This window comes from Chrysemys picta, chromosome 2 (genome assembly GCF_011386835.1).
Source record: "Chrysemys picta bellii isolate R12L10 chromosome 2, ASM1138683v2, whole genome shotgun sequence".
Lineage (NCBI taxonomy): Eukaryota > Metazoa > Chordata > Testudines > Emydidae > Chrysemys > Chrysemys picta.
Window position 1 is genome coordinate 226,003,421 of NC_088792.1, and position 17,055 is coordinate 226,020,475.

The window sequence follows — 17,055 nt, forward strand, 5'->3', positions numbered from 1 at the left end:
GCTGTTCAATATAATTTTTTTTCTGGAAGCAACTATCCTACCAGTTCCAACATAATGACACCAGCAAGCAGCCAGTGTAAGGGAACTTAATTGAATATACACCATGTCTGCAAGCAGACTGCCTGCAAAGGGGCTACATCCACAGAAACATTCTCCAGAAAGTGTATCTGGCAATCAGAAGGCGTCAATGAAACTCTGGTGACTACCTAAGATCACAAGCTGGTCTCACTTCTTTACGTAAAAATATTTATTGAGAGCCGGGGGAAACCCTTTAGGGTGCACATCAGTATCGATGTGTACATTAAAAGAGGAGATGATGTGAGTTTAAGGAAAGGAATTCAACTGATATTCAATTAACCAAGTCAGACTGATTGTGAAACAGGAAGCATTGTAATATTGTGTATTGGCTCACCCGGATATCTCCCTGAAATGGCATGATGAGATTGTTAAAGTCTATATCAAAAAAGGGCTATTTATACATGTTTGTTTTAGCTTTTTAAAAAAACATACTGGAGATGGGGGAGTTCCAGACTGCCTGTTAGTTACTTTCATGAGATGTGCTGAAACCTGAAATACAGCTTGGTAATGGAGGGGTATGAACCTAGTAACCGGAGGCTTGAAAAGCATTTGCTATTATATAAGAGATTACATATTCACAAAAGATCACCGTATTTAGGGACTAGAACCTGCAAAGTACTTAGTGACTTCAACTCCCATTGATGTCAGTGGGTGTTGAAAGTGCTTAGCACTTTAATACTGTACATATCACAGTGCCAGCTGAATTTAAAATGCCTACGGTAACCAAGCACAGCCTATAGTTTTGCTTGGACAGCTTTCATTCATAGCTCTGTTTTCTACACTGTGCCAATTAAATTAATGGATTAATTTACTAAGATACATGAAAAATCAATGTGGTGACTAAGTGGAATATAATTTCTGAAGAAGAAATTAAAAAAAAAAAAAAAGATCTCGCCTGAGGAGATACTAAGACACATGAATAGAAAACTGCTTGAGTACTTGACCCTGGGCCACAGATTATTATTTACACCTGAATATTGGAAAAAAAAAAAAAAAGTGTTGACACACGCCACTGTACCTGTGGAGGAAAACGGCCAAACATCCTAACACCAAAAGCTTGTCTACACTACAAAGTTAAGTTGACTCAAATTATGGCAACATACAGCTGCCGCTGTAATTAAACCACTGTCAGGCTGCCAACCCTCCAGGATTGTCCTGGAGTCTCCAGGAATTAGATTAATCTTTAATTAAAGATTATATCATATAATGAACTCTCCAGAAATACATCCAACCAAAATTGGCAACCCTATTGCATATGTGCTACACTGTGTATCAGCGGAGTGCATCCACAGTAATAGCTCTTGCAACAGAGAGCAGTGCACCCTGGGTAGCTATCCCACTTTGCAACTCGCTACCATCTACGGCAGAGTGTTTTAGAAAAGGTATGCAATACCTCATGGGAGCAGGTTCAGCATCCCATGATTCAGTTTTCTCCATCCCATCATTCCATGTAGGTTTCGCAACACTTTTCAGCAGCCCCAGTAACCTGCACACCCGCCATTTCTGTCAAAAAGCATGGATCTTGCACTGCTTTTCAGTATTGTGGGGAGCATTATGAACACATCTGATCCTTCAGCGTTCCCTGAGCTGGGAGTCTGAAGCAGATGCCTTGGTGTTTGCCTTACTGTGTGCCATGGAAAGAAACAATTCAAATTGCTGTTGGGATTCACGGAGCAGTTGCCCACGATGGACCGTCAGTTCTGGGCCCAAGAAACAAGCACTGAGTGATGGGATCACATCATTATACAGGTATGGGATGATGAGCAGTGGCTGCAGAACTTTTGGATGGGCAAGAACACTTTCCTGGAACGGTGGGCAGAGCTCGCCCCAGCCCTCCGGCACAGCGACACCAAAATGAGAGCTGCATTCACAGCGGAGAAGCAAGTGGTGATCACTATGAGGAAGCCGGCAATGCCAGATTGCTATCAATCGGTCGGGAATCAGTTTGGAGTCAGTCCATCGTGGGGGTTGCTGCTAGTGTGCTGGGTCATTAATTGCATCCTGCTAAGAAGGGCTGCGACTCTGGGCACTGTGCGGGAAATAGTGGATGGTTTTGCAACAATGGGATTCCCTAACTGCGGTGGGGCAATAGATGGCCCACATATGCCTATTTTGGCACCACACTGCTTTGCGACAGAGTACATCAACAGAAAGGCCTACTCTTCTATGATATTGCAAGCGCTGGTGGGTCACTGGGGTTGTTTCACCAACATCAACATGGGCTGGTCAGGGAAGGTGCATGATGCATACAGCTTTAGGATCACAGGCCTGTACAGAAAGTTGCAAGCAGGGACTTTCTTTCCAGACCGCAGGATTACCGCTGGGGATGTGGAAATGCCAATAGTGAACCTGGGAGACCCAGCCTACCCCTTACTCCCATGGCTCATGAAGCCGTACACTGGTCACCTCGACAACAGCAAGGAGCGCTTCAACAACAATCTCAGCAGACGCAGAATGACTGCTGAATGGGCCTTTGGCCATTTGAAGGGTCACTGGCACTTTCTACTCAGGAGGTTAGACTTCAGCGAGGACAATATTCCCATTATCATAGGTGCCTGCTGTGTGCTTCCTAATATGTGAAGCAAAGGAGGAGAAGTTTCCGCAGAGGTGGAACAGCTGTCTGCTGATTTTGAGCAGCCAGATAGCACGGCTATAAGAAGAGCTCAACGGGGAGCTATCTGGCTCAGGGAGATTTTGAAGGAGCATTTTAACAATGAGCCACAGTAATGTGTGTTGCTGTAGTGAGCTGCGCCTGGCACTGTTTTTTTTTTTTTTTTGCACCATACTATGAACCTTGTAATGACTGCTGTGCACACACTACTATAACGATGCAAATGCACCCACTGCTATTCTCTGTGAACATTAAGCAACCACCTTATATTGGAGAATAATAAATTCAGTTTCCATAAGTAAATTTTTATTCCACACCCATGCAAACATACCTATGTAATGCTGAGGTAAACTTCATACATACAGGGAAAAGGGGAAGGAACAAGGAATTCACAAGCACATACAGCAACGAGGCTCTTACAGGGTGTATGTGTGGCTGTCATTTTGTGTAAATCTCCTGCAAGGTGGAGTGCCCAGTGTACTCTAAGATATGTGAAATGTAGCAGGGGAGTGTAGGGAGGTCCTGAAATGCAGTTCTCTATTGCCTTTGGAGGGAGGTAAGAACAGATGTGTTCAGCCTGAAGTTCATTCAGCGATCACAGCATGTCTCTGTTCTTAGAGAAGCACTATCATCTCTTGCTGCCTGTTTCTCCTGTTCTTGCTATCCCTCTGCATTTTGTCATGATCGCCACCCGCCAAGCCCTCTGCTCGCAATCCAAAGCACCAGAGGCTTGCAGGACTTCCTGGAATATGTCTTCCCTTGTCCTCTTCTTTTTCCTCCTTATCTGGCTGAGCCACTCCACTGGTGTGGATGAAGAGAACCTCAAGGCCACATTTGCAGCTGCTAAAGATACAATGGGCAGAGGTACTACTGTCAGTGCATTTACTCCTCTTGATCCACACAAGTTACAAGCGCAACATTCTCACTTCCCCTTGGGACTCAGAGCATGGTGGCAGCCCTAGCCATGCTGAGTATAGCCTGGGGAAGAAAGGGGTGAGTTGGAACAATAGGGGGATAGCACTGGGCCATCAGTACAAGCGGATAGGGCTATTGCACTTAAAACTAGCTCCGTCTTCCACAGCTGGTGGTGATTGTACCTGATATCTCACTCCTGAGAGTAACTGAAGCTCCTGGATGTGTCTGGCTGCAGACCAGGTCCATATGCTGCTAGACTGTGTGCCGCAATGGTGCCTCCTGAAGTCATTGTCCAGTGGCATGGCAAAGTGTTTGACCATGGGGGAAGAAACAAGGCAGCCCCCTTCCAAGCAGCCTTGAGCAGAGGATTGCAGACTACCTCCAGGATCTGTATTCCCCAAGAATTCTTCCGTCTCCTGCCAGCATAGCTACCACCTGTCGGGGAGGTGGATTACCTACACCAACAGAAGAACCCCTCCCATCGACGTAGGTAGTATTTACCCTGAAGCGCTATCTGTGCTGCTATAGTGTTTTAAGTGTAGCTACACCCTCAAAAGAGTCAGCCTTTAAGCAAGAATCCCAACCGTAGCTACGGCTGACCTGACGCTTCATTATGAAATTAGAGGGAGACTGGAGGGGAGCAGCATAGCAGCCTCAGAGAGGTGTTAAGTGCCCATTCATCTCGATGAATTGGGCCATGTCTACACTAGAGAGCTTACAGCAGCACCGCTGTACCGATGCAGCAGTGCTGCTGTAAGATCGCTTGTGTAGCCACTATGCCAACAGGAGAGAGTTCTCCCATTGACATAATAAAACTACCACCACAAGCAACGGTACCTATGTTAGCAGGAGAAGCTCTCCTGCTGACATAGCACTGTCCACACTACCATTTATGCCAGTAAAACTTAAGTCGCTCGGGAGGGTGTTTTTTTTCACACCCTTGAGCGACATAAGTTTTGCTGACATAAAGTGGTAGTATAGACATGGCCTTGTTCTCAGCTGAAACAGAACACCCAATGGAGATTAATACAGCCTGAAACAATAGCTCTGTGATGCACAAATTGCTCCATTCATGTCGGTGGACATTCCACCCACCGGGGCAGGGCTTCCCAGATCCTAATTTACATGGGAGGAGGTGGTAGGGAGATGGACTCAGGCCTCCTTAGAGACACAAGGAAATCTAGATCCCAGTTCACATGAGAGGGTAAGGAGAAGATTCCAGACACTCCAAGAGAGGCAAGTCCCCTCCCGCCCCAAAATCTAGCTCACGGGCGGGAATCAGACCCCTACAGATGGGCAGGAGCACCCAGATTCTGGATCCCAGGGCAGCACTGACCTGCATATCACATAAGGGGGTTAGGGAGTGGGTGGCACCACCACAGAAAGGCAAACACACACCAGAAACCAGGTTAGGGAAGGAGAGGTCACATCCCCATATATGGGCAGGGTCCCCCAGATCCTGGCACACCACCAGGGCATGGCTCAGGGCTCAGACACTCCCAAAGGACAGGAACCCCCCAGATAGCAGTTCACATGAAAGCACAGTGAGAGGGACTCAGACCTCCTCACTCAGATAGGCAAGCTCCCTCCAGAACCTGGTTCAAATTGGAGGGAGGCATGGTAGGAGGGTCACAGCCCTGTAGATGGGCTGGGGGCCTCCTGATCATGGCACACATATGGGAGGGGAACGTGGAGCTGACAGGAACTTGCCCCTATTCTTCCCCAATCCCGTCACTTATCTCTGTGTCGTCCTTCCCACTCCCATCCACCAACTCCTCTCCTCTATTCCCACCTGCTTTTCCATCCCAATCACCTCCCCTACCAGCAAGCATTTCCTTATGTAGGTTTATTTTCCTTTCAAAAAAATGTTTTCAGCACCTTTTGAATATTCTGCTGTATTCACTTTACTTTTCCTCAAAATAAGAACAGCCCTTTGACAGAGGCAGATTGGAGCACTGTGTCTGCTTTTTTCACTTCAGATTCTGACCTGGTCTACAATGCCTGAGGTGGTGCACAGATTCAGTGACCATAACTAAGGCAAAGATTTAGTAATGGATATTTTTAGAAAAAAATCATTGACCGGTCATGGGCAACAAACAAAAATTCACAGCTGTAACCGGTCTATGACTTTTACTATAAACACCCCCAACTAAATCTTAACTGTCATGGGGCCTGCTACTCTGGGGGGCCCCCGGGACCAGTGGCACCGGCCGCAGCCTGGGCAGTCCCTGGGGCCAGCTGCCCGGGGCTACCAAGCAGCGGCTGGTGTGGCTGCTCCAACAGCGGACAGTGCGGCTGGCTGCGGAGCCGCTCCAGCAGCGGCTGCTGTGGCTGACCCTACGGCCACCTGAGCAGTTGGCCCCAGGGCCAGTAGCTCAGGTAGCCCAGGGGGTCATCCACACTGGTCGCAGCAGCTGCGAAAAAGTCATGGAGGTCACAGAAAGTCATGGAATCCGTGACAGATTCGCAGCCTTAACCATAACACACCCTCAGGTCTTGTGATGCTGAGAGAATTTTCCAGATAGCTAGCCTCTCTCTGCACATGTGCTCTGTAATCCATTAGCCACATAAATAGGCACATGAGCCTTAGAACTGCTTCGCATGCACAAAGGTGGAGAACCAAACTCTTTTTCAAATAATGCTTTAATCTGAGCTCCCCCAAAAGGCTGATGGGTGCCAGGGACCCTTGAGCAATTGAGATCCTGGTGAGATGATCAGAGCCCTAGTTGTTAATATGTTACTAGAGTGTGTCATCATTAAGAAACGCTGTTTTTTCCCCTGAGAGTCTGTACCTCAGGAACCCCTTGGTCAAACCTACTAACAAGAGGTAGATACGAAAGTGAGGATACCAAGGTCAATGTCTTGTGAGAAGCCCATTTCTATCATTACCACCCTCAGCGCCTAAGCAGAGAGGGAACTCCCTGGATCCTGCTGAGAAATGTATCCATATCAATCTGATTAATAGATTCCTGAAAATTTGAAGTTTCACTACCCTCCACTCTCCCTTCCCACTGGGTCTCTAAGCTGTCTGCTTACCAAATCAGCCCAATTATATTCACTGAGAGAAGATTTTAGATAACTACAGAGTTTTAAAGCCTTCAGTAAGATAAAATAAATAAAAGTTCCGTTTCCACCCTGAGCTCACTCTCAGCCTTTCACAGGTATACTCATTTGAGAGGAGGCAACTTTAAGTAGGATTTCCAACTTGTGCAGCTTTAAGCCTCAATTCTGCAAGGTGCCCCACACGGGTGGTCCTCTGCGCCTGCACAGAGCCCCACTGAAGTTATCAGGCATCTATCTGTATAGAACAGCTTGCAGCATCAGAATGTGAGTAACATCTGCAATGGCTGGAATCACCAGCTTATTCGTAAAGTAAAACTCTGAATAAAAATTTAGACACTATTAACTGAACAAAGAATCCATAAATAAGAAGTGACACTCATTTACAGGGATTTGAGCATGACAGCTCTCAGTAAGTTTTTGGTTTTGGATATTTTGCTCCAAGAGGAGAAGACAAGGTTATTCGCTTAGAAAAAAAAGCCAAACAATTGTTTTGTTCAGGATCCACCCGCAGAACTGTATGCTGCCAATATCTTACATGCAAACAGAACACTAATGCAGAAACAGATAAGCTTCCTAAACAAGAAACAGTGCAAGATGTAGATCATTAGATACAGGTTTATAAGATTCTCTGTATCAAGTGTCAGACCAATGAGTTAATCCCACCCGCATCTGTTCACGCTAATAACCCACAGCATAGAGAACTCAATCCATAAATACTACAATGATCTTACAGGAAATAAAACCATCTCATTTTACTTGTAAATTTTGTAACTAAAATTAGTGTACTTTTTAGAAACCTAGTTTTATTTCCTTCAAATAGCAAACATACAGCAAAAACAGCAGGTACAAAATAGAAGATTTTAGTTCAAGTCAATTGAAAAGGACACAATACATGCCCCTCAAGTAATTTTCTTATAAAGCAAATGGGAGAAAAGAAGCGTCAGAGAAATGAGAATTGATGTCTACCCATCTGAAAGAGATATTTCTGTTCTAAACCTATGAAAGATGACCTGAAAAGGAAAAAAAGACACTGGGTTTTCTGCCCTTTTTTGGTGTTTGACATTTTTTTATGAAATACAAAGAAGTCTTGCTTTTTTATTTGCTCAGTTTGTACACACACGAGAAATTCTGGTGTTGTCCTGTTTTTCTGGAAAACTGTAGATAACTGGAGAAGTAGGAGGCTTATGAAATCAGATACTAAGAAAGTTAAACTTGATTAACTGAGAAGGGAATGATTTTTATTGAGATTATTTAAAACTTTTTCTGTAGGTCGTCTATTTAAAGGGATATAATTAACTTGTAATCTAGTCAGTTTCATAATGCGAGTTAAATGTTGTTTGAGGTACTATGTCTGCCTCTCAGTCAATTTTCTACTTTTATCATCTTATATCTTAAATATTGTTCTATGCTGCTGTGCAAAAAGCCAACAAAACTGACTATACACAAACGGTCAAATGCACAAAGTAAATAAAATGGGGGGAAAAAATCAAATCTCTTTCAGTTACATAGTTACAATACCCAAGATCAAATTAGTAGATAAAGGGGCACAACTTCTGTCCAAATGCCTTTAACAAATACCCAGCAAGCAAATAGAAGAAAAGCTCTCTGTTAGAGATTCAACAGCTTAGCCCTTCAATTACGGGATGAAAAAGCATCTAAGAAAAACAGAAGTGTCAAGACTTTATATTACGGATGTTTTTTTAAAAAAAAATCAGTGGAGCAGAAAAACACTTTAAAGCAGGGGTGGTCAATTATTTTTTGTCAGGGTCCAAATTTCTTGGTCAATGTATAGGCAAGGTCCAGAGAAAATAAATTTAAAAAATAACAATAATGATAATATGAAAATAAAAAGATTTCAGGGTCCATTCAAAAGCATCTGGCAGTCTGGATTTGGCCCAGAGTCTGCGCTTACTGACTACCCCTGCTTTAAATGTTTTCACCTCTTCTTTGTCATAAAAAGGGTACAAACCAATATACTAAAGGGGGAGCATCTATTTGGGTATCAAAACAAAGGGATCTGCAGGTACAATCACATGATCACAATTCTGAAGGTTGTGGGTTCAAGTCTCACTCGATTTCACACTGAAAGGCCATCTCCAGTTCACCCAGCTGCAAAATGGCTAGCTGGTCCATCGGGTTAGGGCAGTCAAAGGCACTAGGACACATTGGCCACATCATTACCTTGTGTACTTCTGGCTATGAAATTGACATCACTTAACCATGTCACCCCCATGAGCCACTGGCTCAAAGGAACTTTGATTTTAACTAATTATTGGGAAGGAGCAAGCAATTGAAATGAAATCCACAGATATTAAACTGGGAGTGGTTACAAATACTAGTAAAGACGGAAATCAGTATTTCTTGAATTGCTGAAATTAGAAACGTTAGTAGGCAATAAAATTGTGAGATTAAATTTGGGAGAAAAATACTCGTTATAGATTTCAGTGGCTGAGAAGACCTCTCGGAAGTGGTGATGACAGTCCAAAAATAATGGACTGTGAATTAGACTTGAGTCTGCCCACAGACCCAGGTGATGGGACCCTCACCTTTTCTATCAGCCACTACTAGATTTTCCAATCCCTGATCTCATCATGTTTTTTACAATTTAAAAGTTCTCCATTCAAACAAAAGAAAACCATTCTTCCACAAAATAAGAAATTTGGTGGAACAGATTTAGTGTTTCTTTCCTATCCTCTTTTCCGCTCTAAGAACTTCTTTGCCCCATCAGAGCTTTAAGGATTGTTCTTTTCCTCCTCCTCAGACAAGATTTTTTCCCCTCTAATTTATACCCTCAAGGCGGTATATTCCTAGGACTCACACCCTTCTCCTATGGCAGTGCCCAACGCTACCCCCAAAAGCATCAGAGTAGCATAAAAGTGGTATCTTTTATTATTAAAAAAAAAGAATTAAATATTCAATAATATAAAAGTAATCCAATGGACATTTGTATTTAATGCATATGTAGAATGCTTTACTAATTTCACCCCAGCTCTCCTTTTCCATTAGCCATTGGTTAGTTAGCCATTCAGTTTGTCTCATCGTCCTGTGGTTTCCTTGCCAAGGATGAAGAGTGCAATGCATCCAACAGCTGCAGAGAAGCACTCACAAGAATAGCATTTGTAAAATGGGCACGTGATTAGTTTACTACTCCATCCCTATTGCTACTGGCACTGCAATGTGTGCCAAAAATGATACTTATAGTGTTTTAAGCTACTGAGTACACAACCGACATGGCTACGGTTTTAATGTGGATCTTAAAGTAGATCAGGGGTAGGCAACCTGATCTTCAGTAGCACTCACACTGCCCAGGTCCTGGCCACCAGTCCGGGGAACTCTGCATTTTAATTTAATTTTAAATGAAGCTTCTTAAACATTTTAAAACCCTTATTTACTTTATATACAATAGTTTAGTTATATATTATAGACTTCTAGAAAGAGACCTTCTAAAAACGTTAAAACATTGGCACGTGAAACCTTAAATCAGAGTGACTAAATGAAGACTCGGCACACCACTTCTGAAAGGTTGCCAACCCCCGAAGTAGACAATATATTTATGTCTCTTTAAGAGACTTTTCCAACTTTAGCTAACCCTATTTTAGGGAATGATTCTCCTGATCATTTCATACTAATTAGAGTTAGGCCTGACCCAAAGTGTGTGACTGGTCTTCCCCATTAACCAGAAGTGCTCAGAGTAGCGTTTATGTCATCTTCCCAACCCCATACCACAAATGAAACAATAAACAGATCTTTATCCTGTCTTACATATGTCCTGAACACCTGCTCCCTGGGTATAAGTCTGTGTGCATGTGAGAGAGCGTTTGCACTATGCACAGCCCAGCAGGAGACACCGCACTGTGAAAGGAGAAGGGAACTGTCAGTGCTGCACAAATGTGACCCCCTCCCCTTGGGGAGCGAAGGGGGAAGTGTCAGCGCTGCTCAAACCTGCCCTTCCTCTCTCGGGGGAGCTGGGGGGAGTCTGTCGGCGCCCGGGCCGCAGGAGGCCAAGCCGGAGCCTCCCCCATCGCAGCCCGGCCCAACCGAGCCCGCGGCGGAGTACCCACCTCTCCTTGGAGTAGAGCTGCTGCTCCTGCCGCCTCTTCCGGGTGAAAGCCATGGGGCCGCCCGCAGGCCCCGCCGGGGGTGGAGAGCGCGGGGCCGGCCGACCTCCCCCTCACTGCCCGGGGCGCCCGCGCCGCCCCTGGCGCATTTATCCCGCAGCGGGCAGCGAGCGGCTGCAAACCCCGCTCGCCAGGCCCGAGTCGGGCTCCGTCCACACGGCGCACGGCGGTGGCGGCTGCAGGGATGTGCCAGAGCCCGGCCCCCTGCCGGGCCCGTGCGGGGGACACGCCCCCAAGCAGCGGCTACTGCTGTTATTGGTTATTAACCAGGCCGGGCAGTGGGCGGGCCCGAGCGGGGCTCCCAGCTCTTCCCAGTTACGCAGAGCCGGCGCCAAAGCCGGGCCACCGCCACTAGCCTCCTTCCCCATAACCCGAGCCGCCGCGCCGGGCCGGGCAGGGGCCCTGACTGGGCAATCAGAGCTGTGCGCGGTGCTGTCTGCGCACCCCGCGGGACTCTGCCCCTGCAGAGCTGATGGCAGAACTAGGCCTTAAGGACATCGTCCTCCTGGAGTCTCAATGGATCAGATTAGGGCTGTCAAGCAATTAAAAAAAATAATCACGATGAATTGCATTGTTAAATAATAATATAGGGTTACCATATTTTAATTTTTAAAAAGGAGGACACTCCATGGGGCCCCGGTCCCCCCCCAACTCTGCCCCCTCCCCTGAACGCTCTGCCCTCTGCTCCTCTCCCTCCCCTGCTTCCCGCGAATCAAATGTTCACGGGAAGCCTGAAACAGGGAGGCAGCAGGTAGGCTGGGGCGGGGTGCGGCGCGGCTCAGTCCGGCCCTCCTGGCCGAGCGGCTCTCTTTGGCGGCCGGCCGGCCCAGGCCAAGAGGCTCTGCCCCCGGCGTCTCCCGCCTGGATTGGGCCCTGGGGCCCCCGGCCAACTGCCCGCGCCCGCCGCCCCAGCTCCGGCCGAGCACCGCGCCGGCCCCCAGCCAAGTGCGCACGCCCCCGGCCCCCGGCTGAGCACCGCGCTGACCCCAGCCCCCAGCCAAGTGCCCGCGCCCGTCCCCCGGCCGAGCACTGCACTGACCCCGGCCCCCGGCCAAGTGCCCGCGTCCCCAACCGAGCACCGCACTGGACCCCGGCCCCTGGCCGAGCACCGCGCCGGCCCCCGGCCAAGTGCCCACGCCCCCAACCGAGCACCGCACTGGCCCCCGGCCCCCGGCTGAGCACCGCACCGGCCCCCAGCCCCGCACCGCTGGGCCCTCCTTCCCTATTTTCCCAGACATGTCCGGCTTTTTGGGATTTCCCCCCGGACGGGGATTTGAGGCCCAAAAAGCCGGACATGTCCAGGAAAATCCGGACGTATGGTAACCCTAAATAATAGACCATTTATTTAAATATTGTGGATGCTTTCTACATTTTATTGATTTCAATTACAACACAGAATACCAAGTGTACAGAGCTCACTTTATATTTATTTTTATTACAAGTATTTGCACGGTACAAAAACAAAAGAAATGGTATTTTTCAATTCACCTAATACAAGTATTGTAGTGCAATCTCTTTGTCATGAAAGTTGAACTTACAAATGTAGAATCATGTATGAAAAAATGCATTCAAAAATAAAACAATTAAAAATTTTAGAGCCTACAAGTCCACTCAGTCCTACTTCTTGTTCAGCCAATCGTGAAGACAAACAAGTTTGTTTACATTTGCAGGAGATAATGCTGCCCACTTCTTGTTTACAATGTCACCTGAAAGTGAGAACAGGCATTCTCATTGCATTGTGGTAGCTGGGGTTGCAAGATATTTACATGCCAGATGCACTAAAGATTCATATGTCCCTTTATGCTTCAACCACCATTCCAGGGGACATGCATCCATGCTGATGATGGGTTCTGCTTGACAACAATCCAAAGTAGTGCGGACTAACGCATGTTCCTTTTCATTATCTGAGTCAGATGCCACCAGCAGAAGGATGATTTTCTTTTTTGGTGGTTTGGGTTCTGTGGTTTCCACATTGTAGTGTTGCCCTTTTAAGACTTCTGAAAGCGTGCTCCACATATCATTCCTCTCAGATTTTGGAAGGCGCTTCAGATTCTTAAACCCTGGGACCAGTGCTGTAGCTATCTTTAGATTTCATAGATTTCACAGACTTTAAGGTCAGAAGGGACCATTATGATCCTCTAGTCTGACCTCCTGCACAGTGCAGGCCACAGAATCTCACCCACTCCTGTAACAAACCCCTATCTTACATCTGAGCCATTGAAGTCCTCAAATCATGGTTTAAAGACTTCAAGGTGCAAAGTATCCTCCAGCAAGTGACCTGTGCCCCACGCTGCAGAGGAAGGCAAAAAACCCTCAGGGCCTCTCCCAATCTGCCCAAGGGGAAAATTCCTTCCCGACCCCAAATAATGGCGATCAGCTAAACCCTGAGCATGTGGGCAAGACTCACCAGCCAGACACCCAGGAAAGAATTCTCTGTAGTAACTCAGATCCCACCCCATCTAACATCCCATCACAAGCCATTGGCCATATTTAGCGCAAATAGTCAAAGACCAATTAATAGCCAAAATTAGGCTCCCCATCATACCGTCCCCTCCATAAACTTGTCAAGCTTAGTCTTGAAGCCAGATATGTCTTTTGCCTCCACTATTCCCCCTGGAAGACTGTTCCAGAACTTCACTCCTCTGATGGTTAGAAACCTTTGTCTAATTTCAAGTCTAAACTTCCTAATGGCCAGTTTATATCCATTTGTTCTTGTGTTCACATCAGTACTGAGCTTAAATAATTCCTCTCCCTCCCCGGTATTTATCCCTCTGATGTATTTATAGAGAGCAATCACATCTCCCCTCAGCCTTCTTTTTGTTAGGCTAAACAAGCCGAGCTCTTTGAATCTCCTTTCATAAGACAGGTTTTCCATTCCTTGGATCATCCTAGTAGCCCTTTTCTGTACCTGTTCCAGTTTGAATTCATGCTTCTTAAACATGGGAGACCAGAACTGCACACAGTATTCCAGATGAGGTCTCGCCAGTGCCTTGTATAATGGTACTAACACCTCCTTATCTCTACTGGAAATACCTCGCCTGATGCATCCCAAGATCGCAATAGCTTTTTTCACGCCCATATCACATTGGTGGCTCATAGTCATCCTGTGATCAACCAATACTCCGAGGTCCTTCTCCTCCTCTGTTACTTCCAACTGATGCGTCCCCAGCTTATAACCACAATTCTTGCTATTAATCCCTAAATGCATGACCTTGCACTTTTCATCCTATTACTTTCCAGTTTACAAAGTCATCCAGATCTTCCTGTATGATATCCTGGTCCTTCTCTGTATTGGCCATACCTCCCAGCTTTGTGTCATCCGCAAACTTTATTAGCACATTCCCACTTTTTGTGCCCAGGTCAGTAATAAAAAGATTAAATAAGATTGGTCCCAAAACCGATCTCTGAGGAACTCCACTAGTAACCTCCCTCCAGCCTGACAGTTCACCTTTCAGTACAACCTGTTGTAGTCTCCCCTTTAACCAGTTCCTTATCCACCTTTCAATTTTCATATTGATCCCCATCTTTTCCAATTTAGCTAATAATTCCCCATGTGTAACCATTTCAAATGTCTTACTGAAATCGAGGTAAATTAAATCCACTGCATTTCCTTTGTCTAAAAAATCTGTTACCTTCTCAAAGAAGGAGATCAGGTTGGTTTGGCATGATCTACCTTTTGTAAAACCATGTTGTATTTTGTCCCAATTACCATTGACCTCAATGTCCTTAACTACTTTCTCCTTCAAAATTTTTTCCAAGACCTTGCATACTACAGATGTCAAACTAACAGGCCTGTAGTCACCCGGATCACTTTTTTTCCCTTTCTTAAAAATAGGAACTATGTTAGCAATTCTCCAGACATACGGTACAACCCCTGAGTTTACAGATTCATTAAAAATTCTTGCTAATGGGCTTGCAATTTCATGTGCCAGTTCCTTTAATATTCTTGGATGAAGATTATCTGGGGCCCCCGATTTAGTCCCATTAAGCTGTTCGAGTTTGGCTTCTACCTTGGATGTGGTAATATCTACCTCCATATCCTCATTCCCATTTGTCATCCTGCCATTATCCCTAAGTTCCTCATTAGCCTCATTAAAGACTGAGGCAAAGTATTTGTTTAGATATATTCGGCCATGCCTAGACTATCCTTAACCTCCACTCAATCCTCAATATTTAGCGGTCCCACTTCTTCTTTCTTTGTATTCTTGTTATTTATATGGCTATAGAACCTTTTACTATTGGTTTTAATTCCCTTTGCAAGGTCCAACTCTACATGGCTTTTGGCCTTTCTGACTTTATCTCTACATGTTCTGACGTCAATAAGGTACCTTTCCTTGCTGATCCCTCCCATCTTCCATTCCTTGTAGGCTTTCTGCTTTTTCTTAATCACCTCTCTGAGATGCTTGCTCATCCAGCTTGGTCTACAACTCCTGCCTATGAATTTTTTCCCCTTTCTTGGGATGCAGACTTCTGATAGTTTCTGCAACTTTGACTTGAAGTAATTCCAGGCCTCCTCTGCCTTTAGATCACAAGTTCTTCAGTCCAATCCACTTCCCTAACTAATTTCCTTAATTTTTTTAAATTAGCCCTTTTGAAATCAAAAACCCTAGTCACAGATCTATTTTTGGTTATCCTTCCATTCAGTTTGCACTGAATTAGCTCATGATCGCTCGAACCAAGGTTGTCCCCTACAATCATTTCTTCTATGAGGTCCTCACTACTCACCAAAACCAAATCTAAAATGGCATCCCCTCTTGGTTAAGGAATCCATCAGCTATCACATCCAGGAAAAACTGAGCCCTATTATTATTACTAGCCCTTGTCCTCCAGTCTATATCTGGGCAGTTAAAATCCCCCATGATCACACAATTCCCATTAATATTTACTTCATTAAAAACATCAAAGAGGTCTCTATCTATATCCAAATCATATCCTGGTGGTCTATAGCACACCCCAAGCACTATCCCAAGGGAAGCTCTAGTAGCTTTCTTCCCCAATATGATTTTTGCCCAGACAGACTCTGTCTTATCCATTCCATCACTTCTTTTTTCTACCTCATCATTGATATACAATGCTACTCCACCACCTTTGCCTTTATTTCTGTCTGTCCTAAACAACACATACCCTTCAATATCTGTACTCCAGTCATGACTACTATCCCACCATGTTTCTGTTATCCCTCTAATACACCTCTACCCCGATATAACGCGACCCGATATAACACAAATTCAGATATAATGCAGTAAAGCAGTGCTCCGGGGAGGGGTGGGGCTGCGCACTTCGGCGGATCAAACCAAGTTCGATATAACGCAGTTTCACCTATAACACAGTAAGATTTTTTGGCTCCCAAGGACAGCGTTATATCGAGCTAGAGCTGTATCTGGTTTCACTTCAGCACCAGTAGCTCTACTTCTTCCATTTTGTTACCTAGGCTCCTCGCATTAGTGTATAAGCATCTTTTCCCCTGCCCCCGCTTCCCCCATCCCCTTCTTTTCCCCATCCCATGCCCCTTCCCCACCACTCCATCTGCTCCCCAGGCATGGGGGGCAGGGGGGAAACCGCCCCCCCCAGCACGAACCGGCGGAGTGGGCTGGGGCTGAGTCGCTCCATTTCCTGCCACCCAGTGAGTGCAGGATGCACCCGACCCCTGCTGCAGTCCCCCGGTCAGGACCTAGTTCGGGGAAGGGGTGGAGTGGAGCAGGGGTGGGAAACACGCATTCTAGCACCTAGATTAATTAACAAGATGCTCTCCTGTCTAATGAAGTTTAGCTCACCCAAAATCTTTGCAATGTTTTCCAGCCAGGTTACAACTACTGCTTCCTGGGTTCTTGCTGCTCACAGCCCAGTCTCAGTTCTACTCCCCCAGGGATACAGACCCCTGAGTGCATGGTGGATGGATGGGTGGGCCAATGAGTGGGCAGTACCCGTCCATGTGGCAGTGGAGCAGAGCCCAGGGGGCTGTGTGGGTCAGCAGCTCTGGTAGAAGCTTTTAACCCCATAGTGACCTCCTAAAACTTAAAAAAAAAAAAAAATCTGAGATCTGTGACCCCCCACAACATACCCCATCCCTCCAGACATTAAGCACTAGTTCTACCAAACTGGCATTTTTCTACTAAACTAAGTTTAGTCATAAAATTTCTGATCAGCGTTACCTAAAAGCATAAAGTTAAGCATGTGCATAAATGTTTTCAGGAAGGGGGAGAAAATATGCACAACACTTTCCCCCGCCCGCCTAGTATTCATTACTGTGGATGTGAATATAGGTGTCAT

The 17,055-nt window shown here is 45.8% G+C and overlaps 1 protein-coding gene across 4 annotated transcripts in view; it reads right to left on the bottom strand.

The window, feature by feature from the left end:
* The window catches only part of NSMAF (neutral sphingomyelinase activation associated factor), a 61,809-nt gene extending 50,879 nt beyond the window's left edge, over positions 1–10,930 (bottom strand). For all 4 annotated transcript variants that reach the window (XR_010598881.1, XR_010598882.1, XR_010598883.1 and 1 more), the window contains exon 1: positions 10,729–10,930. Coding sequence is in view for 1 of the 4 variants with exons in the window: in XM_065585603.1 (XP_065441675.1) it covers positions 10,729–10,781 (53 nt within the window). In the remaining 3 variants the exon portion in view is untranslated. The remainder of the gene's footprint in view (positions 1–10,728) is intronic.
* Between the last annotated feature and the right edge of the window lie 6,125 nt (positions 10,931–17,055).